General features: G+C 34.1%; 3 protein-coding genes across 9 annotated transcripts; 2 read left to right on the forward strand and 1 right to left on the reverse strand.

Moving 5' to 3' along the window:
• The first annotated feature begins 26 nt into the window (after positions 1-26).
• On the forward strand, positions 27-19,903 carry LOC122532348 (A-agglutinin anchorage subunit). Its single transcript, XM_043661059.1, has 5 exons — positions 27-429; positions 1,293-1,888; positions 2,761-2,881; positions 4,658-5,100; positions 19,892-19,903. The coding sequence occupies exons 1-3, from the start codon at positions 352-354 to the stop codon at positions 2,879-2,881; spliced, it is 795 nt and encodes a 264-aa protein (XP_043516994.1). The 5' UTR covers positions 27-351; the 3' UTR covers positions 4,658-5,100; positions 19,892-19,903.
• On the reverse strand, positions 10,569-17,606 carry LOC122532342. 3 transcript variants are annotated; one of them, XM_043661048.1, is made up of 14 exons: positions 17,381-17,606; positions 16,507-16,707; positions 16,042-16,407; positions 15,473-15,686; positions 15,048-15,187; positions 14,678-14,922; positions 14,406-14,591; positions 12,974-13,182; positions 12,807-12,878; positions 12,501-12,732; positions 12,223-12,354; positions 11,842-12,128; positions 11,678-11,770; positions 10,569-11,290 (listed from the first exon to the last, which is right to left on the reverse strand). In XM_043661048.1, the coding sequence occupies exons 2-14, from the start codon at positions 16,698-16,700 to the stop codon at positions 11,177-11,179; spliced, it is 2,484 nt and encodes an 827-aa protein (XP_043516983.1). In that variant the 5' UTR covers positions 16,701-16,707; positions 17,381-17,606; the 3' UTR covers positions 10,569-11,176. The 3 variants fall into 3 exon arrangements, with proteins under 3 accessions (XP_043516983.1, XP_043516985.1, XP_043516984.1); XM_043661050.1 differs by having other exon boundaries at positions 17,527-17,581; XM_043661049.1 differs by lacking the exon at positions 17,381-17,606 and adding an exon at positions 16,863-17,050.
• Positions 19,335-25,232, forward strand: LOC122532339 (zinc finger protein 26-like). Of its 5 annotated transcripts, none has more exons than XM_043661043.1 (4): positions 19,335-19,573; positions 20,226-20,323; positions 20,993-22,556; positions 22,641-25,232. In XM_043661043.1, exons 3-4 carry the CDS (start codon positions 21,013-21,015, stop codon positions 24,652-24,654), a joined length of 3,558 nt encoding a protein of 1,185 aa, XP_043516978.1. In that variant the 5' UTR covers positions 19,335-19,573; positions 20,226-20,323; positions 20,993-21,012; the 3' UTR covers positions 24,655-25,232. The 5 variants fall into 5 exon arrangements, with proteins under 5 accessions (XP_043516978.1, XP_043516975.1, XP_043516973.1 ...); XM_043661038.1 differs by lacking the exon at positions 19,335-19,573 and adding an exon at positions 19,632-20,042 and having other exon boundaries at positions 20,190-20,323; XM_043661040.1 differs by lacking the exon at positions 20,226-20,323.
• Positions 25,233-25,338: the final 106 nt, after the last annotated feature.

Consider the following 25,338-nt stretch of genomic DNA (forward strand, 5'->3'; position numbering starts at 1 on the left):
GGTTGGAGGGGTGGAGGGGGGCGGAGGGGCGGTTTGAGAGTTCCAAGAATCGGTCGGTGGCTAAAAATAAGATCCCACCCGGGAGCAGTGATTATGTTCCGAAAAAAGAGAACCGAGCGAAACGTTGCCCGTTCTCTCGGCGTGTACAGGTGCCGTCGATGAGACGAAGGCAAAAGAAGAAAGAAGAAAGAAACGGTCGTGCGTTGGAGAATCTCGCATTGCCCCGCATCGCCGCGCATCGCCGCGCATCGCCGCGCATAAGAAGGCTCCCCTCGTCTCGCTCGCGCATTGCTATGCAGTACCGTGCCGAGCGTGCTGCGCCGCCGCTCTGTGCTGCTTCAGCTCCGCTTAATGAAGTTGTCGGTTCAGGACGTTTACAGGTGGGGCCTACCTGCGTGTGGTCCATTCACAACCACTGCCGCGGAACTGGTTAGGAGTGCTTTACATCTTTACTTTTACCTCGCCAATTGCTTTCGGTTTGTCCAGCCTGGAAATACCATATGCTCGACCGTGCAGAGCACGGCTGCTCTCAATCGTCATTGTCGTCGACGTTGTTGTCATTGTCTTGATTCTCCTTTTCGTTCTCCTTACTTACTTGTCGCCGCTGTTTCTTACTGTTACTGTCACGCTGCGGTAAAAAGAGGCAAGAGAGGCCAGAGAGGCCAAAGAGGCCAGAGAGGCCAGAGAGGCCAGAGAGACGAGGCGACGAGGCGACGAGGCGACGACCACTCTTGTTGGCGAGCGCGACCCAACGCCCAACGCTCAACGCTCAACGCTCAACGCTCAACGCTCAACGCCCAACAGCCTCTATTGCCTCTCCAATGCTTTCGAATGCTTTCGAATTCGAGGAAGACTCGATTCGAGAAAGAGAACGCGCGGCCACGCTCCAACGCGTACAAGTATGAAATCCATGCGTATCTACCGTAGCTGCTGTACACCGACTACGAGTACACGCACTTTGACAATAATCGATCAGTTTGACACATTTTTTCATTTCTCTCTCTCTCTCTCTCTCCCTCCCTCTCCCTCTCCCTCTCCCTCTCCCTCTCCCTCTGACGCTTATCTCGCGTGCTTCAAGACATGAATTTAAACCCAACTTTTTTTTTTTTTCTCTCGCAATATTTGCTTTTCACATGTTTTCTCTTTGATACAGTTTTATTGTATAATTAAACGATTGGTCTCGACTTGGGTTCGAGCAAATCTCAAACTACTATTAACTAGAGTTTTTCCAGCTTGACATTTTCCATTTCTTTTTCATTCGTCCATCTTTATTTACTTTGTTTCTCTTTTAGACTATGCATCGGCAACAGAGGCTTCAATCTTCGTCGTCGTCGTCGTCGTCGTCGTCGTCGTCGCCGCCGCCGCCGCCGCCGCCATCATCTTTGTCATCGTTAACGTTGCCGTTCTCGATGTCCCGTCCATCTATCCCACCCACACCGCTATCATCAGCTACGTCGATATCATCTATAACGATGTCGTCTTCAACGCCAAGACCAACGTCGTCGCCGTCGCCAACGTCCATCTTTGTACCGCTGTCAACGGCGACGTGGTCGACGTCAAACTTATCGTCGTATCCGTGGAGCGTGCAACAAACCTCCTGTTCGAGGCTACCTTCGCTGCCAAGCGAATCGTCGATCGTGTCAACTGCATCGATACCCTGCCCAAAACTTGTCTCTGTATTAGCCTGGTCTGTCACCCTGTTACTCGTTTCGTCGTGCATCGGTTTAACGGACGCTGGCATCTTGAACGGACATCCTTTGGGTAAAAGGTCGTTTATCGACATTCAATGTAAGGGTATATACGATAAAAGTATCTTTGCCCGGCTGGATCGTATCTGCGAGGACTGTTATAACCTGTTTCGGGAACCTCAATTGCATCAACTGTGCAGGTAATTATTTACAAAAACTTGCATCTATCTAATTTCAACTTTAATTTGTCCACCATATTCGTGTATATATATATATATATATATATATATGCGTCTATGTATTTGTTTCGCGCGTTTGTTGCATCTTGTAAATGGATTTGGATAACCATCGACGGATGAATTTGTGCGCCAACACTTACTTGGAGTGTGCTTGCGTTTTCATCTCGAATGCCTTTGCTCGCCCAAGTCGCAAATATCGTCTTCTCCTTTGATAAAAGAAAAAAAAAGGCACTCATTTTACTGCAAGCATGATCTTACTTCGATTATATATCTGCGATCGTCTCATTTTTTCCTTTACCGTTCGACTTTTCTTAAATATCCTCTTAAACAAATCAGAATGATTTTCAAGCCGATGATATGATATAACGTACGATATGATATAATGCACGATCGAATGGCGTTCTTTCGTTCAAATTACGAAACCATTACGAATCGAAGAGAACTCTTCTCTCTCTGTAACACGTACGTGCGACCGATTTATTAGCTTATGCTTTTCACGAGCTTTTCGCAAGAGCAAAACACAGTGATACACACTCCGAACGTCGATGTTGATAATTGCGAGATAATTGCAGAGAAGGGAGTATGTGTATATATACATATATATATATATATATTCTCCAGTTGTTATTTCACCGACGATGAAGGAACGAAGGAATGTAAATTTGTGGGTCGAAGGTTATCCAAAAATCCTCGCACGCGCGTTCCACACGCGCGAGAGTGAATTGCGAATGTTTCATTTATTTTCAGATCTAGGACAAATCGCACACAAGATAACGACACGTCGCGATTTCACCGGATTATATTTAGCATTTGTATTTTAAAATCTTTTCCAGGAAAAACTGCTTTACGTCAGACTACTTCAAAGGATGCTTAGACGTGTTGTTGTTACAAGACGAGGTAGAGAAGATCCAAACATGGATCAAGCAACTACATGGAGCGGAACCCGGGGTTTAGGTAGCTTCGTTTTTTATGTTTATGATTTCTTATCCGTGTATTTTCGTTTTTTATACCTTTACGCGTAGTATTCTAATTCCAATTCTATTCACCAAACTATCTGTTTTGCCTCCCCCTTTCCTCGTCCTTCTTTTTTATTTCATTCTTTTCTTTCAGATCTTTCAGTCTTTCTGTTCGAGTTCCGATTAACTACGTTTTCCTACGTGTTTTACACTGTTACATCTTCTTGTAACATCTTCTTTTCTTCGGCCTTCTCCTCCTTCCCTTTCACTCCCTTTCCCCTCCTTCTCTTTCTTCTTTTCACTTCTCTTTCAAGATTCTACTTGTACTTTTACTTTTCAACTTCTCGTGTTTCTCTATTTTTTGCTTGTTCTCTACGTTTGCTTTCGTTGCTCGTTAACAAATTCTCGTTCCTGATATTTCTCAACATTTACAATCAAACTAAGTAGCTGTTTTCCGATCGAAACTATTTGCCTTTGACGTCGTCTCAAGAATTTATGAACCACGACTCAACGATGCACACAATATACACGATGATACGCGACATTTGTGCACGCTGCCTTGTGCCTTTAGGTAATTCTCAGCAAATTTCGCAACAATAAAACGACGTTGCTCGGTATTTTATTAATTATTAATTACTACTATCAATATGAATAAATAGCTCTTCGATCCATTGCTCATACTTTTCTCACACGATAAATAAATACGTATGTATTCGTATGTGTATTAATGTGTTTCTTAATATCGTAACTATGTTTCGGATCTACATACATACATACATACATACATACATACGTACATACGTACATACATACGTACATACGTACATACATATCTATATGAAACATACATATCTCAATGTACCTATCTATACATTGTCATTGTTTTTCACTTTTACCAAATCTCTTTTTTCCGATTTTCTACGACCGTTGTTTTTCATTCGTTTCTTTTTTCCACAACATTTTTTTTTTTCAACAACACACACGAGCAGCACATGTTTTTCAAAATTAAAAATGTTTTTTGTCGCGCGTTATCGTGCCTCGACGTCGAAACAACGTTGATTTTGCGTACTACTAACGTACATTTTTCAGACGTACATTTTTTCAGACGGGAACAGGATGCCAATGGAAACGCTGCAAGAAAGAGAATAACGAAACAAATTTTTTTGCAACGCTCAAATGTTTTTACAGGTTCTCTTATCGGAGGCAGCAGCTCTTATGCATTTTGTTTTTGTCTCCTTGCAATTACAATTTTTGCAGACGAGATACATCTGTTGTAGATATTTAACGGTTGCCGGAATTCGATCGGCATGTTTTTTCAATTCTACGCCATTCATATCATACTCGTTGCATCAAAACTGACGGATTCGTTTGTACTTGTATTTGTCGTGCAAAAAGACGTACTCTGATATTTTGTCCCCTGATATTTTACTTACTCGTAAAATAAAATTTGTCTCAGCTTAATACGCAATAACAGTGAGAAAGTCAAAATTTTTTCATTAAACATACAACTATACGAAATTATAATATAAATATAGATTGATTGTACTATAGATAAGAAGATTAGAGAGACGTTGAAAGAAAAATCAGGTGAAATCAAACGAACGAATCCTAGAATTTTCTCTTTTGTTTCCTTTCTTTCTCCTTCTTCTTCGGTTTTACATTCGACTTTACATTCGAACGTCGTTGACCTAACACACTGAACACGGATAAAGTATAAAATACATCTGTCCGAGAGATCCATCTAATGCAGTTTTTTTTCTTTTTGTACATTTAGGCAAGACTGCTTTGGTACGCAATACTTTACAAGCTGCATTCAAGCATTGCTGCTTGAAGATGAGAAAGAAAAGCTTTTCGAGATGGTCGAGTACCTAGGCCGCAAGAAGTAAGAAGAAAAGAACACAGAGGCGCTTTCATTACGAAGACTTTTATCAGACACGACATCTACGACGATGAACGAGGTATATTCTGACGAGACCAACGAGCAACTACGAGAAACGAGAAACGAGAAACGAGAAACGGGAAACGAGATGTTACGAGAAGCAGTTTCCACAAAATGGTCATTGTGATTTTCACACAGAATTTTGGAAAACTTACAACAACGCAACGTCCATTCATGCTACTTTCTTCACGACATCCGAAACATCGTACACTCCTGAATTGGGAATTCCAGGCACGCTACGTAGTCATACCTCTTCCTTCCTTTTCCAGGATAGAACAGTATGCAGAAATATTATTATTATTATTATTATTATTATTATTATCATTATCATTATCATTATTATTATCATTATTATTATTATTATTATTATTATTATTATTATTATTATTAACCGTAAAAGTAATTATCAATTGCCACGCATATACAGCGAGGAAGGGGGTGAGAGAGGAGTGAGAGGAGAAGAGGAAGGAAGAGAGAAGGAGAGAGAAGTGGAGGAGAGAAAGAGAAAGAGAAAGAGAAAGAGAAAGAGAATAAGACATACACGTTTGTAACTGTATAGTTACGCGATGATTATCACGTTCGGGAATACATCTTTGAAAAAACGATTAAATTTCATATAATATACTGCACGGATAAATTATTTCGACTTTTGACGTAAAGCGGATCTGTAATTGCTGTGACAGATTCACAGACGGCTTTGTGTGGTCATTGACGTAAGATAGATATTAATTGAATTGGTCACTTTTTTGTCATTAGTGATTTCGTCTTGTTCACTTTTCTCTCCTTTTAAGGTTTCGCGTATCAAAGCGGATGGAATCGAAGTGGTATGATCATAGTTTGCGTGCTAATGAAAAACCCATATACGAATCTAGTCGATACAATATTTGTATTTTATTCAATTATTCATTAATTATTTGCGTTAAATTCCGTCGTCCGTTATTACAACGATTATTATTTTTTATTTTCTTTTGTATTGGTATTATAATTCTTAGAAAATCAACAATCGTACATGTTACTTATATGATTCCAGTGGTCGATAGAAACAGATAGATACATAGTTATATAGATAGACAGAAAGATGGGTAGTAAATAGATATAGATAGATGGAGCAACAGATGAATGGATAGACAGATAGATAGATAAATAGATAGCTGGTAAATAGATAAATAGGTAGGTAGGTATGTAGGTGGGTAGGTAGACAGATGGATAGATAGATTGATAGATGAATAGATAAATAGATACATAGATAGATAGATAGATAGACAGACAGATAGATAGACAGACAGATAGATAGACAGACAGATAGATAGATAGATAGATAGATAGATAGATAGATACATACATACATACATACATACATACATACATACATACATACATACATACATACATACATACATACATACATACATACACACGTACACAACGTACATACGTGCATACGTGCATACATACGTGCATACGTACATACATACATACATACATACACACACACGCACACGCATACATACATACGTACAGACATACATACATACATTACATACATACATATATAGATACACACATGGATAGATAGATAGATAGAGAGATACACAGATAGATTGGTAAATAGATAGATAGATATATGGATGAATCGATAGATATGTAGATAAATAGATACATAGATAGATGCATAGATAAAGCCTTTAGAATGATTTGCCGCAATTATTATTTGAAGATTTTGGCCAAACCGCTTTATATGCGCTTATGAAAGAAGACTTTAAATTCCTACATTAATAATAGTTTTCAATTCGATGGTCGAAACGTTCGGACGATTGGCTAAAACTGGGCATTCGAAACAAGATCGAGGAGAATTTGTGGATCAAATTATTGCTACGTCACCAGTACCAATATCATCTGCAGTATTTTTATTATTAACGCTGCTACTACCGTTAATACTGTCATAACCGCCATTCTTATAACTGCAACAACAAATACAGTAAAAAAAGTAATCATTATACCGTTGCTGTGCTACCTCCGATAGTACTATTATCGCTACTGTGACCGTTTCTACTGCAATTATCGTTGCAATTGTATATAAGTAAAAGTGCCTGCTTGTGTCGTATCATCGCTACTCCATTTCCACTTTTACCACTACTACTGTTACATTCACTAATGCTATTATTTCCATTATTGCTACTGTTAACTTCAATTGTAACACGACACGATGACGGTAACTACACAATAATGACGGTTCATTAGTATTACTGTTGCAATTATTATCCTTCTTCTTCTTCTTACTGCTATCCTTATTGATTATTATTACCACTGCTGTCATTTCTACTACTATCACTACTATTTTCTATTACTACTACTGTTATTATCACTAATGCAATCACTATTATTAATTTATTGCTATCGCTACTACGATTATTATTTTTATTATTGCTATTGTGTTTATAGCACATTATATATATATATATATATATATATATATATATATATATATTTGTTAGTTTATAGCGTACTTGTTGTTTCATTTCTACGATATAATATCGCTATAATAATGTAACAACTCCAAGTTCATCTTCAACGATTGCCTAGAAAAATATGAAGAAACGAATAAAATTGCTTGCTGCAGATAGTTGAAAGAACCAGTAATGCGAATATTCATTTGTTAACTTCGTAACTCGTAAGCGAAACGATGAACGGAGTTATGCGTACGTAGAGTAAACGTACGTACAAAATATTTATTTATTTGTTCACTTTCTTCTAGTTTGAGAAAGGCGATCATAAAGCGGTCACAAAACTTACGCAACAACGCTATTCTTCGAAATACTTATGGCATGAGGAAACCTATGATCGAAATTTATCATTTTCGTGTATACATATGTATATGTAAGTTTATAGTCCGATAGATGATCTCTGATTATCAAGCAGGAATCGTAAGTAAGTGGACGTTATGGAGATTCCATTAATGTTATTGAATATTATTTATTGTTCTAACACTTGTCCCCTTTATGGGAAGCACGAACCATTCCAAAATCAGTATTGAATCTATATTCCAATATCGTTCCAAAATCTTATTACTGGCATGTATTCGTTTCTACTACGTGACCGCAACTGTTGCTCGAAATCACCTACACGCAAATATGTATTTGCTATGCAAAGTCTTGTATCAATCGCCATTGGAATAAGAATACAGATAAAACAATTGATTATCAATTATGCATTTTCCGATATGTAATGTATCTTATGTACATATGCATATCGATGATATCCCATTGCTCGTGTCGGCAGGAACGTTGGTAGAGACGAAAAAGATGCGGTTTAACATGCGCATGTTATGTTCTGATTTACATCCACTCTTTTGCAATTTTATCTCCCCCCTCCTTTCCTCCTCCCTCTCCCTCTCCCTCACCCTCTACATATACACGTATGTACACGCGCACCACGCACACATATCCACACGTACTATGTATATTATATTACATTTTATATAATATATGATATATATTATATATTATATATTATATATTATATACTTTATATGCATACTTACACTCGTATATACATTCATACACACACACGCGCGCGCGCACGCACGCACACGCATGCATACATACATACATGTGTATATATGTGCATGCGAAATATGTATGACATGTACAGGTATAAATAAACGTATACCGTATACCACATATACGTACATGAACATATTGTACATTATACGTACACTTTATATTACGTACATGCATAAAGTGTAACGTATAAATATGCATGTATATGCATAATAAAATACGTACACGCGCTTCATGTACCTAAGCGACGTGTACGCACACACACGTATGTGTACGCGTACGATTATTGACACAATTATTTAAATCTATTCTTGTTTTGCGTGAATAAAGATGATGCAAAAATCAATGTCCTTTCTGCCATTTCCGTATCTTATTATTACTCCTTAATATTAACCTCTTAAACTGCTTCAGCATTCTATCGTAATCAATTGTTACAATTAATTTCTACTTACAACTTATATCAACAATCCTCAGCCAGATCGAATAAAACTAGTCAGTCAAAGTTCAAATGAAATTTTGTTCCGGACGTGATATATCTAAAAGCGAATAATTTCTTGCTTTCTGTACACATCAACCATAAACGATAGAAATAAATTAGTGCCACGTATACATATGTATAATATCTTTAGTCTTCCCAATTGACACATTTTGTACATACATACGTACGTACATATATACATACATGAACTGCATGTAGGGTAAACTTCAACAAGTTGATAAGACCATTTCTTAGTAAAATATCAGTATTTTATGTACATTGATAGACTGTTCTTGATGTTTATCCAAAACATATGTTATACAATGTTAATTTACAACGAGCTTGATCTAAAACACGAATCTGAAATCATATACATATGTATATATATATATATATGTACATAGAAACAAGTGATCTCGATTAAATTCCAATTTTCAACTGACAGTATGCATATTGATTGTATAAAAAATCGATGAAAATTATCTTTTGTGTTCCAAAAACATCGAAGAAAATGACGATCAATTCTATATATCAATTGTAAAATTGGAAATTTTACAATTACAGACCATAAAACGGTTATTTGAAACTGTTCCTGTGACCACTAGCTCCTTTATTTGGAATATATGTATATGTACACATTAAAATTAACTACACGCATGTAGTATGTAAGTACTTACATATATTTAAAGATTTAAATGGAAAAATTTATTTAATAAAAAATGTTATGGTAATGTTAATTTATTCTAATTTTTAACACATCATATCCACATTATATCCATGCGCAAATTAATTAGCTTCTTCATATCTCGCTGACTCGATTATTTTTAATAATTCATGGCTAATATTTTTAAGTTAGGTTAGAAAGTTATTGGATAACAAATAAGTAGATAATTGAAACACGCCAATATTGATTTTTACAGACAATAAAAGATAATGATTGATAATCTACAAGATGCAAGCAGAAAATCTTTTAGAGTAAAAATATCGTGGTTAATAGTGTTTTTCCACGTTCGTTATAATTCATTATATATACAGATTTTACACGTATGAACGTATCATTTATTGTAACATTTGTTTTTTGTAAAATTAATATAGCATGCCTTCATATATATGTATGTACGTACTTGTTCGTATATAGCCTGTTTCGTATAACGAGTCAAAATTAAAATTGTATTGAACGATTTCGCGACATTAAAATATTTTCAACAATTTTATTCTCGTTATTTCATTTCGGATTTAAACAATGTATTTCTTTTATATATAATCTTTTTTATACTTATATTTTTATATTTTACTTACGTGTTTCTGCTTTCGAAGTATTCTTTGGACGCTGTACACTTTTGATCAAAGAAGATGACAATGCTTTGCGACGTGCAAATTAGAGGAAGTAATAAATAAATGTAAATAGTACAATCGTATTATATTCAATAAAGAAACTTCAAGAGCTGTAAAGGAGGGTAAAGGAGGAGGTATTTTTTTTTTTTTTTTGTAAACTTAGTTTATAACTTGGAAAACATAATATATTTCTTGTTGTTTTATACATGTACATACAATATATGTGCATATATACACACATGCGCATAATGGATGTATATGCGCTGATCAAATATATTATCAAATATGTTATACTAGATTTCTATATAAAACGCATTAGTATAATCAAAATTATCGTAGAAACGCTGTACTGAAGTTAGGCACAGCTTTTTTGTACAATTTGTACTTTCGCGTGAATTATACAACTGTACGATATCACAAACGTAATGGTATTGAACTTTGGATAATATTTAAAATGCCGAGCTTTTTCTCCGATAACAACTCATATTTCTTATTTCTATCTAATCGATACTTCAAAATAATGGCTTGTGTTCTTTCTTTTTGTACGTATCTTGTTGAAAGAAATTGTTACATTTGTGCTTGTACTACAATAAAACTGTGGAAAAAGAGCACAAACATTCAATACAAAAAAAGAGAATGGTTAAATAATCGACTCTATGTACATAGGCTTGTATTGTCTATGTGTGATAAGGTAACGTTCATCTCATTCACTTTGTATATATGTTGCGTTATAAAATAATTCTCTCTCTAGATCGCAGTGGTTATTGTTACATCAAGTAATTGAAGGCACAACATGCAATAACTTTCTCGTTCAATTTTCTTCCCTTTCAAACCATTTTCCATTATCCATTATCGACTCACGCATTCATTCATTCACTTGCTTTCTTTACTATCTGATATGAATCAAATTGCAAATTCATTCTTACTACAATTACTACAATGTTCGAAATATTTGCACTTGAATTTTCAGTGAAAGATAATTTAGACCGATTTTCCGTGTACGCGAAATCTATACAAACATGTATATTCAAGTTGTCCATGATTACTATGTATTCTTAATTCCACATATTCGTATGGTGTCTTGATCGTTGTATTCTACATTTAAAAATATCAAAATTATATTAGAATGAATGTTTAAGAAAACACAAAATGTATAAGTGGATCATCCTCAAATCTGACACAAGCTTTCAAATTAATTGCCTTAAAAAAACATAAATAAACACCATAATGTATTTTAGTTATATTTATAGACTAGATCTACGATATGACCTTATCGATTTTGATTTGATTTGATTGCAAAAACTGAGTCATGAACTGAAAACTAAAACTAAATACCATCATTGGCCAAAATATATAATTTTCTTTTAATAAGTACAGTAGCGCTTATTTGAATTTAGTGTGTACTTCGGAAACGGACAATTCAAAGTTGTGGTTACTTTCAGGATGATTTAATAAGATTATTGTATTAAAGATGCAACTTACTTTAACTGGAAAGTATTGCAAACTATCATCTGTAGCAGCAAATTCATAGTCACCGAACAATACTGGTTCAGAATCATTCTCATCGACAAAACCCTATTTAACAACGTAGAAATGTGGAATTTAAAACATACGTGATGTATACACAAAAGAGTAGGCTTACTTACCCAAACATTAAATTTTTTAGGAGCACTTCTCATTTCTTCATTAGGCAAAATTGATTTCGGTGCGTGTTCCACAGTAAATCCAGTAACGTAAATAGAACTTCGCAACTTAATTAATAAATATCCTGGAAAGCCTTGAAATGCCCAGCAAGCACCTGGTTGTATTGGATTTCCTTGTATCACCGTACGAGGATTATTATTTTCATGATATAGGGTAAAAGCCAATAACTTGACTACTCTAGTTTTTGTATCGTATCTTTGCGTACAACGTGTACTAATGATCTGACCACCTATTAATAAAAAAAAAGAAAAAATAATGACAATATATCAGTTCAGTCAGAATAATTATTGTGTTGATTCGATCAATTGAAATCGATAAATTACCAGCAGACTCCAAAGCATAGTCAACGCGTCCCGTTTTATCCGCGTCATATATTTTTATAGCTTCCTTAACTATTTCGCGCACACGGTCATCCGTTACAACGTTATCGTTAACAATCCACGATTTATCTTGAACTGTAAAAAAGAATTATTTTTCATGTATTTCACATTTACTTTCCTTATATTTGATACGTAACTAGAAAGGAAACATATTTCACTCGCGTTTGAATGATTACTACGATTTCTATCGTAGTAATCGTAGTAATTTCTATCGCGAATACCTTTTTCTCTTTTCGACATTAAAGTATCAAAATAATCAGTAAAAACTATTTGAATTCGTTTTTCCAAATCTTCACTACTAATATGATTTGTATGCGTGTTACAACACGATTTTAATTCTGAATAAAATTCTTTCAGTCTTTCCAACTGTGATTTAATGATATTAATTTCTTGAGAGTATATATTATCTAATTTATATTCTTTCATTCTCTTTTCCAACAATAATATCTCGTTCTGAAATAAAATCAGATATAGTGCCAAGTAATACTAAAGCCAAAGAGTATCAAGAACAAAATGTTCAAACTTACATCATATTTTGACCAAACATATCCTTTTTCCCTTAGCTGCTCAAGCGACTGAGTTATATTGAAAAGACGATCCTGTATATATTAAATATTTGTAGCTAGTAGCTAATTGTTAAAAACAGATAAATCTGTTTTTCATTGTGAAATTAAAAATCAACAAAAATTCTTACAGACTGTTCGATAGATCGATCCTCTAAATTACTGATTCTACTGTGTAATTTTTCGGTGATCGATTCAAAATTATCTTCTTTCCTAAACATTTCCCACTTTAAAAATAATGGTTTATCACTCGGATTTAACTTCTGTCCAACTCCAAATTGCTGTGTAATTACTTTGGTGAGAGGAAACAAAGTTGAATAGTGTAGTAAACACCACCAACCTGAAATATAAAAATATAATTTTCTTCAAATTTTGCCAATTTTGTAACTTGTTACATACTGTTACATACCGAGAGAAGGATAGACGAAGGGACTCACCATTCCGATGATATTGAAATATAGAGATTATATCCATATTCCTTGTGAAGCACGAATATCCTAATTTTACATTGTTAGTGAACAAATCCTACTCCCTCTATCCTTCTCCCATTATTAAATTTAACCATTGGTTGTGGTTTCTTGTTTTATATTGACAACATTACATTGCGAATAACCAATTACTGTTCTATTTCTACGAACGACATATGAACGTGTTCTTACAGATACCATAGCATCGGGTATACGTAAAGATAACTTTTGCATATAATTATTGTTATTTACTTCGTTTGTATGCACCATAAATATATATAGTGACTAGTAATAAGATTGTATAAAATATATCAAAAACATAACATGGCAATATTTCTCGGTACCAATTATAATTTTCTACTTTAAAAATGCGATGCGTGTAATTTGTTATTAACAAATATTAGTATTAGTAAATATTAATAATTACAAAAAACCAGTTATGCATTATAATGCATATACGTACATTTATATATATATATATATATATATATATATATATATATATATATATATATATATATATATATATATATATATATATCATATGTATAATTGCTACGTTACATATACACATAATACAAAGCGTAATTCAACCAAGTCCCACGTTACTAGAAACTACGTATTAAAGTAAATTATAAACAACAAATGAAAAAATCTTTAAGTGGTCAAATTCTAAACAATGCTAAGGCATCTCGGGTGAAGACACGTTCACACCCGGCACGAAATATAATGACAAGTCTTTAAGTGTTTTTATATATTGAACAAGTAAATCGCTTTGAGAAATCGATAAGCTGATAATATTGTTAAAGATGCGATTGCTCGTCTCAGTGACATCATAGGGAATATTTCGCAGAGAATCCAGACTGATAAAGGACTGTTTTTGCACGATGTGTCCTGAAACAAAAAGAAAAAGAAACGCCAGGATAGGTTTCACCCGTCTTCCCGAAGATGCCAAGGCAAAAACTTGATCTTGAGGATAAACACGATAGATAATTAAAAAAAAAAAAAAAAAATAGGAGAGGAATAAAACAATACGAAGTCACATATTTCTTAATTGCCGAATCCTTTACAGTAGTTTAATGGTTATAAAATTTACCAGTAAGAAGAAGCAATGGCAATAAAGCAACCCAAAACATCTTTGGGCTTCTCTGGTGTATCCATCTTCTAGTACTGGATACATGACTCAACAACCACGAATCGAAAAAGAACACTCTAACCATAAAGAGATAAATATATTGCAAACAATGGTCGACATATTTCCAGATTTTCGAGTATTTAGATTCTGAAAGTAAATAAAGTTAAAATGTATTAATAAATTATTTATATTGTAAAACTGCTTTTACAGGTACATTAATAATCCTACAATACCATATTCGTAAGTGGCGTAATATTCTCTTCTTTTAACAGTCTTCAGCTTCAGAAATTCAAGGAATTTTATAAACCATAAAACAATAATCGATACAAAACTCATAAATCGCTGCACTATTTTGTTTCTTTGGTTATAGTTTTTTGAAATTGTTTCTTCTAATTCAACGTCAGAATCAATAGCAGATGTGATTCCACATTTTCGAGAATTCATACGTTTTAATGATAAATCAGAGTGCAACAATTGCCTAAAATAAATAAATAAATAAATAAATATATATATATATATATATATATATATATATATATATATTTTAATTCAATATGATATTTATACAACACATTATACAAGTAAATTTTAGATATAACAAACCTTGATCGTGAATTCGTTAAACTACTAGGTTCTGCATAAATTACTTCTCTGTGACGATAGTATTGTTCTACATGCGTCTTTGTGTATTGAACCTTGGATTTATCTAATTTCGGTGTATGTGATCCATAAAATTCATTGAGCTATAAAAAAAAAACAATAGCAAATAGAATAAATTATAAATAACATTGCAATAAATGAATTTCTATACGTGGAATATGCAATAAGTAAATTCATGTCTAAAATAGAATAAGTAAATAAAGATATATCAATTTTATTACGTTCAATCCTAACAATAAAGCTATAATAGTTTTCGTAAGTCATAACAATTTTCACAAGTCTCAATCGTTAACAATCGTACTGCAACTCATATACATATTACATATTCTGGCCAGATATAGATAAGTCGATTACTCTGTTGTACTTACAGTAGAATTCTCTGTTTTTGTTTGTTTCTCTTTTTCAATATTTGTTGTTTCACATATATCATTCTTAGACGGAGTATACAAAAATTGATTAGAATTTTCTGTATTTGAATGGATGGAGCGTCGGGACATATTGGGCATTGCCAGTATACCTGGTGCTATTTCATAACGACATTTGGACTTTTCTGAATAGGTGTAATCCGTTTTAGGAAATACGCTAACAAAAGATAAAAAAAGATTTTGATCAAAAATATAATAATTTAATGTAATATGAAATGATGTGAAAATAAAACGCACAATTAATAGGTTGTATTGGTTAAGTTAAATGGGACTCTTTCAAAATACACTACTGTCCTCTCCATTTGTTTTGTAACATTAATAGCTCGGATATAGAGGTTAAAAAATGTTAAAAACCAAGCAAAAAAAAAAAAAAAAAAAAAAGAACAACGATAAGATATTTACTTATAAATAAGAATACATTTACTTATAAGTAAGAAATTAGTTAATCAAGTTTCAATGAATACAAGTAAACAATAATATAAAATTATGATTCAGATAGAATAAGTACATACTCCCACCAATCACCAGCTTGTTTATAGATTTCATGTGCAGAACATGGTTTGTGCGGGGTATCTTCTTGTTCTGTTTCCTCTGAAGAATAGTCACTAGTAAAAGTCCTATGTAGAAAGATACTTTTATCGTCTTTTTCGCTTTTATTTATAAGCGAATCTTCTTTGTTATCGTTTTGACCATTTGCAAATATTTTCTTTTTTGCTTTTTGCCGTTCAGATCGACGTTCTCCTTTTTTCATATAGAACGAAGAGTTTTCAATGTGCTTACTTTTATTCCCCAACGTTGTATCGACTGTGACAATTTCTTTTTCTGTCTCCGTTATAGTTCCCACATTTTGGTCGTTTGTTTTACTGCTACTACCAGATCTACAACAATATTGAAATTAAACTTAATATTAACTATATGTACGTTTATATTTAAATAATTATTCATCTATGATCAAAACTGAAATTTTTTATACGTACAATATTCTACCAGGTCTTTTAACATTTGCAATTTCTCCAGGAGTGTGAGACCTCTCTCGACTTAGATTTCTCAAGTGATAATGATGCTCTAAAGTTTCTGGCTCAATTGTGGTGGTGCTACTTTGTACCAAAGGAGTTCTGGAACGTGATCTACTTCCACTTCGTAATTCATAATGCCGTTGTTCATTCTCCATAGTCTTACTAAAAATGAAAGCAATGCATCTCAGAAACATTGATAAAACGACTTGCTATTTACTTCAATACAGATGTAGGAACCCAGAGACTACAATCCACTATAGTGTGCGTCGTACGAGCTAAAAATAGTTTCCCTCCTGCTGAAGGATTTTTAAACGTACACGATCCTTTTCTTTTAGCTGCTATTCCAAGCACATTTTTTTCTATCTCTTTTACTCCTGTCGAATTCTGTTTCTTTTTCGGATGAATTTTCTCTAACGCGATACGCTACACATGTCGCACACTGTGACATATCCAATTAAAAAATATATCTATATACTCGTTTTCTTATCCTTTAGTTGACAAACAGAAATGTTTAATACAACGAAAATACATATAAATGACCTAAGATCTAATCTCATTTATACATATATATACACACACACACACATCTTGATATGTACATACGTATTATACGCACGATATGTATGTTAGAATTAATCTCGGTAACACTTTTGTAACACTAAATACCACGTATTTTAAAACAGATTTAGATGACTATTTTTTGAAATGATGAATAGACGAAACATTGATCATTAAATACACACGCGCACACGTAAATTCCAAAATTTAATCTCTAGGTTTCTCGAGATATGTACTAGGTTTCTCGCGAAAATTCTTCTATTTATAGAAAACTTACCGAAAATATATAAAAGAAATTTGCGACTCTTCCGAAATGATTCGATATGTCGTGCATTCAAAAACATACGAAGGTATTCGTTTTACAATAAAAGTTAAATAAGACGATGGTTTTTGTTGTAACTTTAATTATCTGTCAACATTTACGTTCCTCCGACGTCTAACACGAGCTCGCAACTCGCAACGCGTAGAGACGACGAATAGCCGTACTTACATGCGCGCGCATCGACGATGATTCATTCTACTCTCCCTAATTTGACATGCATGTAGCTCTCAAAAAGATACCGAATAGAATCAAATTATGGTTGTTGATTCGGATGACCGGTCGGTTGACTCTTATGGTTGTTCATCATCGATGAACTAAACATCGTTAACAGTATTTATTATGATGAATTAAAGACGTAGCTTGCGAACGCAATTGCGAGGCAATGCACCGGAACTTTAGAAACAAATAACGAAAAACAAACATGCAATTTCGTAAATAATGAGAAAGGAAAAGTTAGTCTAATTAAACCAAACATGTAATTTCAAAGACGAAGCTTTATTTGTACAGATACGATGTACTAGAATAGAAAATAGCAATTAAAAGAACAATAATTTTCGAATCTTCGAATAAACAATTTTTATACATTCGTGAGATAGCTTTCTACATAAATATGCGTGTATAAATATAAACAAATATACTTCATAAACGTATATATTATTGAACATAAACGAATATCAAAAAAAAATCAGAACATTTTCTACATTCTCTATGCTTTTCCTGTATATACAATTCATTGCATGTATATACAATTCATAAAACATACGAATACAAACATAAAAATTGATGACACAAATTGGATATAAAATAGACTTGATACCCAGTGATTTCTCATGTCTCCTATTTTCCATAGCCATTTTTCATACTATCAAATTTCAAAGGTTCAAATGGTATATAAGAAAAAATTGAAGCAGCAAAATCACATAAATTAATCCTTTCAGTTCTTTATGTTCAATCCATAGATACTAACAATTTACTATCGCGTAAAGAAATGGAACATATCGTTATTAACTGTTAAACTAAAAACTGACACTAATTATACACAAGTACTTAAGCGATTTTGACTCAAATTTCAAACGTTGTTTCAAACAAGAACTCCAATATTATAGCACCGACAACTCCGATCTACTGATTAGTATTTCGTAGATCATTAGTTTTGGAGGTCAAATGTAATATAGAAAAAAGGTTAAGGATCTAATTCTAGAAACACAATTAAAAAAGTTTATAAAATAATCATCTACATTAGATTACTAAGTTTTCTTCGTAAATCAAAATTTCCTCAATTTGTGAACACTAAAATACTAGCTGCGAGTAGTGGCGAAAATTAGTCCGTTTATGAGAATATTCAATTTATGAACTGAATTCTGTGCAGAAATTAAATTAAATTTAAAGATTTTACTCTAAGAAATTGAGTTCTTTTGTGTAAATAATTAATTAATTATACGCGATTAGCACAAATATAGATAAGGTTTTTTTTGCAAATGGAAATTTATTCTACTCATGGACATCGAAATACTAACGCTACGTAGCGGTGAAACGGTGGAACTAATTTCTATCTCTATTCTTATCATACACTATTGCGCTTCTTGTCTTCTAGTTCTTTGTTAATATAACCAGTTCCGAAGATACGAACAGCACAAGCCGCAAGTGGATGCCGCTTACCGATCTTACGATCGAGTGCGATTTTCAGGTTAAACAAGCAACGTACAAAAAATCTAATCTCTAGGATAGGTGCTGTTTATGCTCAGCTTTAGAGGTTCCTAACAAACGGAGCATCTGATAGGCGTCGCCGCCATCAGCCCCACTGATGAGTTTGGCGGCGACTCTGAAACGAAACGCACTTCACCTTCTATATCCTTCGTAATCCCTACCTCATCATCCTACATCATTCCTAAACACATTCATTTAAGTACCGCTACAAACCAACAACAATTTGTACCAATCGCATGAAATTAATTACATAAGAAATTGAATTTCTCGGAGCAAAATCTTTGATTTAATTTTTGAGTAATAGAAAAGTTGGGCTCGTAAACTGATAAATGTGACTTTTTTCTATTTTCTCATAAAAAGATTAATTTCGTCCGTTCACCGCTATTCGGAGCTAGTGTTTCAGTTTCCATGAAGCGGCTAAGTTGTGGTGTGCAAAGAAAGGTAACAAATGTATCAATTTGTAAACTTTAATGATTGTATCTTCTAAATTAAAATACTATTGTGCAATGTATCTTGTAGTATAATCCTTTTTTGCACCTGTCTTGTATAGTACCATAGACTATTTTAACAATTAGATACAACGACCCATGATGCACAGTGCGGCAACACTGTTTTTATAGGCTACAAGACTTCTACTTTAATATTGAAGTTCAGTGGAGTATATACTTCTGCTGTTGAAATTTCTCCAGCATATATTTCTAATTCTTTTAATAATTATATCTAAACAGTACACGAATATGATGATTGTGTATTGAATAGATGCATTGAGACGTATAAATGACAAAAGAGTTCATGCGTGGCTCTCGAATTTGCAATATTTATAGTGATTTTAAACAAACATGAGTATGAAAGAAATTGCTTCTGAATGTAATCAGTTTTTGAAACTGAGAACACATACACGTTAATAAAAGTGAGAGTACTAAGAATAGGTCAAGTGCAAAGTGTATATTTTGATAGTATATAATTTCATATAATTATAAGAAAAATTTATATATAATTCATAAGAAAAGTTACAGTAGGAGACAACTGTTTAAATATGGTATTACAATGTTTGTAGATGAGAATATAAATATTCGTATTTGTATTTAAAAAGGTGTGCTACATTTTCTTATCCAAGGAGTAAACAAACTGTGACTCATTATCATTTTAGATTTCGACATTGTCATATTATTGTATGGCTGCAAGAATATGGTAATTATCATTAGTGAAGAAAGATGAAGAAATCATAATTATTTGATTTTAAAACGTTTTGATTATAATTTTCCTTGAAGTTGAGCACAGTAATGCTACGACACTGTTAATTTAAAAAAAAATCCAAATATAAAAAGAACACTATGTGCTGCTGTATGTTATTACTGCAAAAAGTAAAATAAAAAATACAAAATAAGTATATGAGACTTTTGACTTTGAACTGTACTGAGCGTTGGTGTTGCAGTTGCAAAACAATTTATATGTGCCTGTGTGAGCCTGCACTGTATACATATATAGCATTTTGTACACTGTTAAACATCCAATTGTATTCCATTATAATCGGCTGGTTGTACTTTTAATATTATTTATCATAACAACATTTCATAAATAACAAAAAATGTTTAAGAGGCCACATCTGTTGAGTAGGTTATGTTTACATCGAGGTGAGAGTTGTAACACTGTTGCCAAATTTATTTTCACCATGGCTTGTATCTAAAGTAGGCTGCGATGCTACGTCTCGACTTGTCGACACGTGCGTTACTGTTTCTCTGTTTTTTCTCTTGCAATCCTTTCTTTTTACGTCGTTCCTTTGCGGTAAAGTGAATTCGCATGGCCGGCAGTATTTACTTAATCAAACACCGTTATTAACGACTCTTTCCCGTTCTCCAGAACAGAATTGAAACACGATAATGGAGGAGGTAATCGATCAAACTATTGCTACAGAGCAAACATCGGAAGAGTGTCTGAGTCATGAGGAAGAAGACATTAAAGTTATCATACCCATTAACGAAGGAATGTTAAAACACGAAAACCAGGATAACGAGTGTCTCGAAAATATTACAACGGTGGAGCATGATTATATATTACAGCAGGAATGTGTACTATCTAATGCAAATGAACAGGAGCAGGAACAACAACAGCATCATCATCATTATCAACATCAACTTACCTCCGGAGAATCGTTTCAACGCGAAGATTACACGGAGTATGTAAATCTTTTGGTAAAAGCAGCGGATGCAACTATAAAACAGGACGAAGCAAAAGATGAAGAAGAAAAATTGGATATTACGAACACGGATGTTCAGCCAGAAGCAGATTCTCAGTATCAAAATGAAACGAGAAGAAGCAAACGTAAATTAGTTCGACGAATCTGTGAGACCAAACGGGATTCTGACGAAGAAAATTACTTTGAAAATTTGAACCTAAGCTCAAGATTAAAGAAAGACCAATCCTCCGATCAATCAGAGAAAATTTTTCTATGTTATCTGTGCGACAAGGAGTTTTTGTCAAAGAATGTTTTGAAGGAACATATGCATTCGCATGAAGAAGTTCGAAAGGTATTGTCTTTGAAAAGAACGCCAGATACGCCACAAAAAGACAGTTACAATGTTGCGAAATCACCTCCGTCGGGTAAAAGATCAAACAAATGCCCATATTGTGGTAAACAATATATATATATAACCTCGTTTAGTAAACATTTGAAGAAACATGAGAGAGAGAAAGAGGAAGGAAAAGAAGATTCGATGCCCCTGGAAATATCATTCCACGAGGATGAACATAGTTTAGATCTTGATGATTATAAAGATGCACGTCGAAATTTGAATACCGAGTATCGAAAGAAAGTCAAACAAAAAGAGATGGGCCAAGACGACCATGGAGAGGAAGAACAAGGGAATAGGGTAAAAAATTGCAATGACGGTGGTGGTGGCGGCGATGACGATGGCGATGGCGATGACGGCGGAGGTGAAGGCGAAGGAAGAGAAGGAAACAACAATAACAACAATAATGATGATGATGTTAACGATGATACCGATGATTACGAATACGATGACTGTGAGAACGGCAAACGACTGGGTAATTCGAATAGAAAGGAGGAACAGGAAAGTCGCACTGTTCGTACAGAAACATTTGCGTGCGATAGGTGTACAAAGAAATTTTCTACGAAACGTAGCTTGCGAAAGCACGCCATTTCGCATACTCTACTCAATTGTAGCATATGCGAAGACGAATTCGATTCACTGGAGAAATTAAGAAATCATCGTGCGAAACATGTGGTTGAAGGTGTATTAACCGAGCAAGAGCTCGAGATGGATAAAGAATATGCGATCAAGAAGGAAACTCTTGGGTATGAGATAGGGAATAAAGAAAGCGCAGAAAATGATGATGGGATAAAAGACGAACCAATGGCAGGGTTGTTAGAGATAGAGAATAATTCAGCAAAGAAAAACGATAGGTAGGTAAGAAGTAAAGATTAGTACGTATTATGTTGTCATATGAAAATCATATATGTGTTATTGATTAACATTTTCTTGTTTAGAAATACAGAGATTCATCGTCATTCGGGGATCAATCACAGCTGTAAGATGTGTTGTCAACAATTTGCAACGAAGGAAATGTTGCAAAAGCATATGGAACAACAACACGAACGTGTGAAAACTTACAAGTGTACGCAATGTAACAAGACATTCGGTAATGAACTTACTTTACGTAATCATCTTATAGCCACTAATCATAAAACTTTCCTTTATGGCCAAGAATATGATCCTAATAAACGCATTAAAAGAGTCGCTGCGAGAGCCGCGCAAAAAATTATCGATAAAATTAAAACAGAAGATGGTTTGGAAGACTATGACGAGGAAGAGGAGAATAACGATAGAATTAATCGCGTTAATTCTACGGATGGTAATTACACTCGGAATAAGCGAGAAATTTCTTCACAGAGAAGGCATAATTATAAGAAAGAATTGGAATGTGCGAGTTGCAATAAAAGATGCAGTTCAAAGCAATCGTTAACGAAACATATGGAGCAACATGTAAAAGATGAACAACAACGAGTAATCAAGTCGGAAAAACAAAAACAATCGGCGGAGAAGAAAGAATGGCAAAAAGACTATACCAACGAGAAGATCTATCAGAAAGAGAATAGAGATGACGATTACGATTCGGATTTTGAGAGTGGTTTAGATTGGCCGATGGATAATCACGAGTGCGCCAAGTGCAAAAAACGATACAGCACGAAAAAGTCGTTGCTACGTCATCAATTGTTGCACGAAGAGCCAAATTTCGAGTGTGATATTTGCAATGTCAAGTTCTACCGCAAAGACAAATTGAAAGCTCATTATGATAAGTGTTCAGAGAAGAACCCCGATCAAGTGAGAAAGTGCAACATCTGCGGAGATACGTTTGAGAACAATGAGATTCTACGAGAACACAGATCAAAACATGTTACCGAGGGTATCCTTACGGAGGAAGACTTAAGAGATATCGAGCCGCGACCTGAGGAAAAGAAGCCGGGCGAAAAAATTGGTAGAAAGAGAAGAACTGATATCGTGGGTTTGGAGTGTACGGAATGTAACAAGCAGTACACATCGAGAAAAGGGCTTTTACGACACATTCAAGTCCACGAAGGAAAAAAATACCTGTGCGACATATGCCCAAAAAAATTTTATAGAAGGGAACATTTAAAGATACATGTAGCCAAACATAATATGATCAAACCATACAAATGTACACGATGCACAAAGCGTTTCATTAAAGAGGAACAGCTAACGAATCATTTGTCAAAACATGATCGGACTTTCAAGAAAAACAAAGAAACGGACAGCTCGAAAAGATTTCTTTGCGAAATCTGTTCAAAGAGTTTCACGCAATCGACGACTCTGATCGCACATCTTAGGGCGCATAATGGCATAAAACCATACGTTTGCGAGGTTTGTTCGCGGCCGTTCACGACCAACGCTTACTTGAAAATGCACATGAGAACGCATACGCAAGAACGGCCGTATATTTGTCAATATTGTTCGCGAGCATTTGCTAGAGCTGATACGCTCGCAAATCATTTGACTTCCCACACAGGTGAGGCCAAGTATCATTGTAAATACTGTCCAAAAAATTTCCGTCGTTTGAAATCGCTGAAGGAGCACGTTTTCATTCACACTGGTCAAAGACCCTACGCCTGCCCAACCTGTGATCGGCGGTTTAACAACAATGGAAGTCGATACGCTCATAGTAAAAGGTGTAAACAAACTTTTGTGCAAAATCAGAATCGCGCTCAAGCATTGTCGGCGCAGGTACAAACTCAACAAACTCCGCATACTCAACAAACAAGAGTGCTGCAACAAACCACTCTTGAACAAGGGCAAATAGTAAAACCACAGAATATTAAAACTATTACCATCACCAAACAACCTGAATCAGTCACCACCCAACAAACGGTTATGCAACTTCAGGAGATATTGATGCCTTTGATCCTTCCTCTTACGGTCACCCTTACTGACGTCGGTGAAGAAGTAATATTACCAGAAGGAACCAAAATATTTACCACGTCATAAATTGACGTACAACTTTTCTATGTATTTATTGAATTCTTTCTTTGATTTCCATCCACAAAACCAAAACTTTCTTTCTCAATATTACACGAAATAAAGAGAGAGAAAACGAAGAACAGCAAGATAAAAATGTAATTTTTAATTACTGCTGTTTTTTGACTTTTGTATTATATGTTGTATATCTTTGTTTATATTTAAGTATGAGTCGTAGCTGTATATGGGAATTGGGTAAAGTTGTTTAGTGTATGAAAAGTTTAGAGCAAACGAAAAGAAAATAGAAAAGCAATTGGATAAAAATTTTTTTTATATACTCTGGTTTTGTTTTAAGTATGAAAAGAAACAAAATGTTATATTTTTATTTATGTATATACACGCACATACGTTTTATTTGAACAAAAGGTACAAGTATAAGAATATATTTTATTGTTGAATTTCGCTAGAAATTATTAGATGTTTCGCCTAATTCTATGATGTTGTTTTAAAATGTAGAATGATCTTAATTCTTTTTAAATTTATCCTAAACAGATCTTTCATTGATATCTATAAGATATTGTAATTTAGTAAAGCGCCGCTTAGCCTTGGGCAAATCATCGTCTCGGACTTGAAAAGCTACAAATTAACGTACAAATGAATCTGTTGCTTTTTAACTGTACATTGAACATGTTATTATCATTTTATTATGACATG

Source organism: Frieseomelitta varia, unplaced genomic scaffold, assembly GCF_011392965.1.
Source record: "Frieseomelitta varia isolate USP_RPSP 00005682 unplaced genomic scaffold, Fvar_1.2 scaffold_448, whole genome shotgun sequence".
NCBI lineage: Eukaryota > Metazoa > Arthropoda > Insecta > Hymenoptera > Apidae > Frieseomelitta > Frieseomelitta varia.

Excerpts from the sequence above, each read along its gene's own strand:
- LOC122532339 (XM_043661043.1), top strand. The coding sequence starts at position 21,013 with ATGGAGGAGGTAATCGATCAAACTATTGCTACAGAGCAAACATCGGAA. Across the intron at positions 22,557-22,640 it reads TCAGCAAAGAAAAACGATAG|AAATACAGAGATTCATCGTC; the intron begins GTAGGTAAGAAG and ends TTTCTTGTTTAG.
- LOC122532342 (XM_043661048.1), bottom strand. The coding sequence starts at position 16,700 with ATGGAGAATGAACAACGGCATTATGAATTACGAAGTGGAAGTAGATCA. Across the intron at positions 14,923-15,047 it reads TTAACGAATTCACGATCAAG|GCAATTGTTGCACTCTGATT; the intron begins GTTTGTTATATC and ends TATTTATTTTAG. Across the intron at positions 12,129-12,222 it reads CTATGCTTTGGAGTCTGCTG|GTGGTCAGATCATTAGTACA; the intron begins GTAATTTATCGA and ends TTTTATTAATAG.
- LOC122532348 (XM_043661059.1), top strand. The coding sequence starts at position 352 with ATGAAGTTGTCGGTTCAGGACGTTTACAGGTGGGGCCTACCTGCGTGT. Across the intron at positions 430-1,292 it reads CAACCACTGCCGCGGAACTG|ACTATGCATCGGCAACAGAG; the intron begins GTTAGGAGTGCT and ends TTTCTCTTTTAG. Across the intron at positions 1,889-2,760 it reads CAATTGCATCAACTGTGCAG|GAAAAACTGCTTTACGTCAG; the intron begins GTAATTATTTAC and ends AATCTTTTCCAG.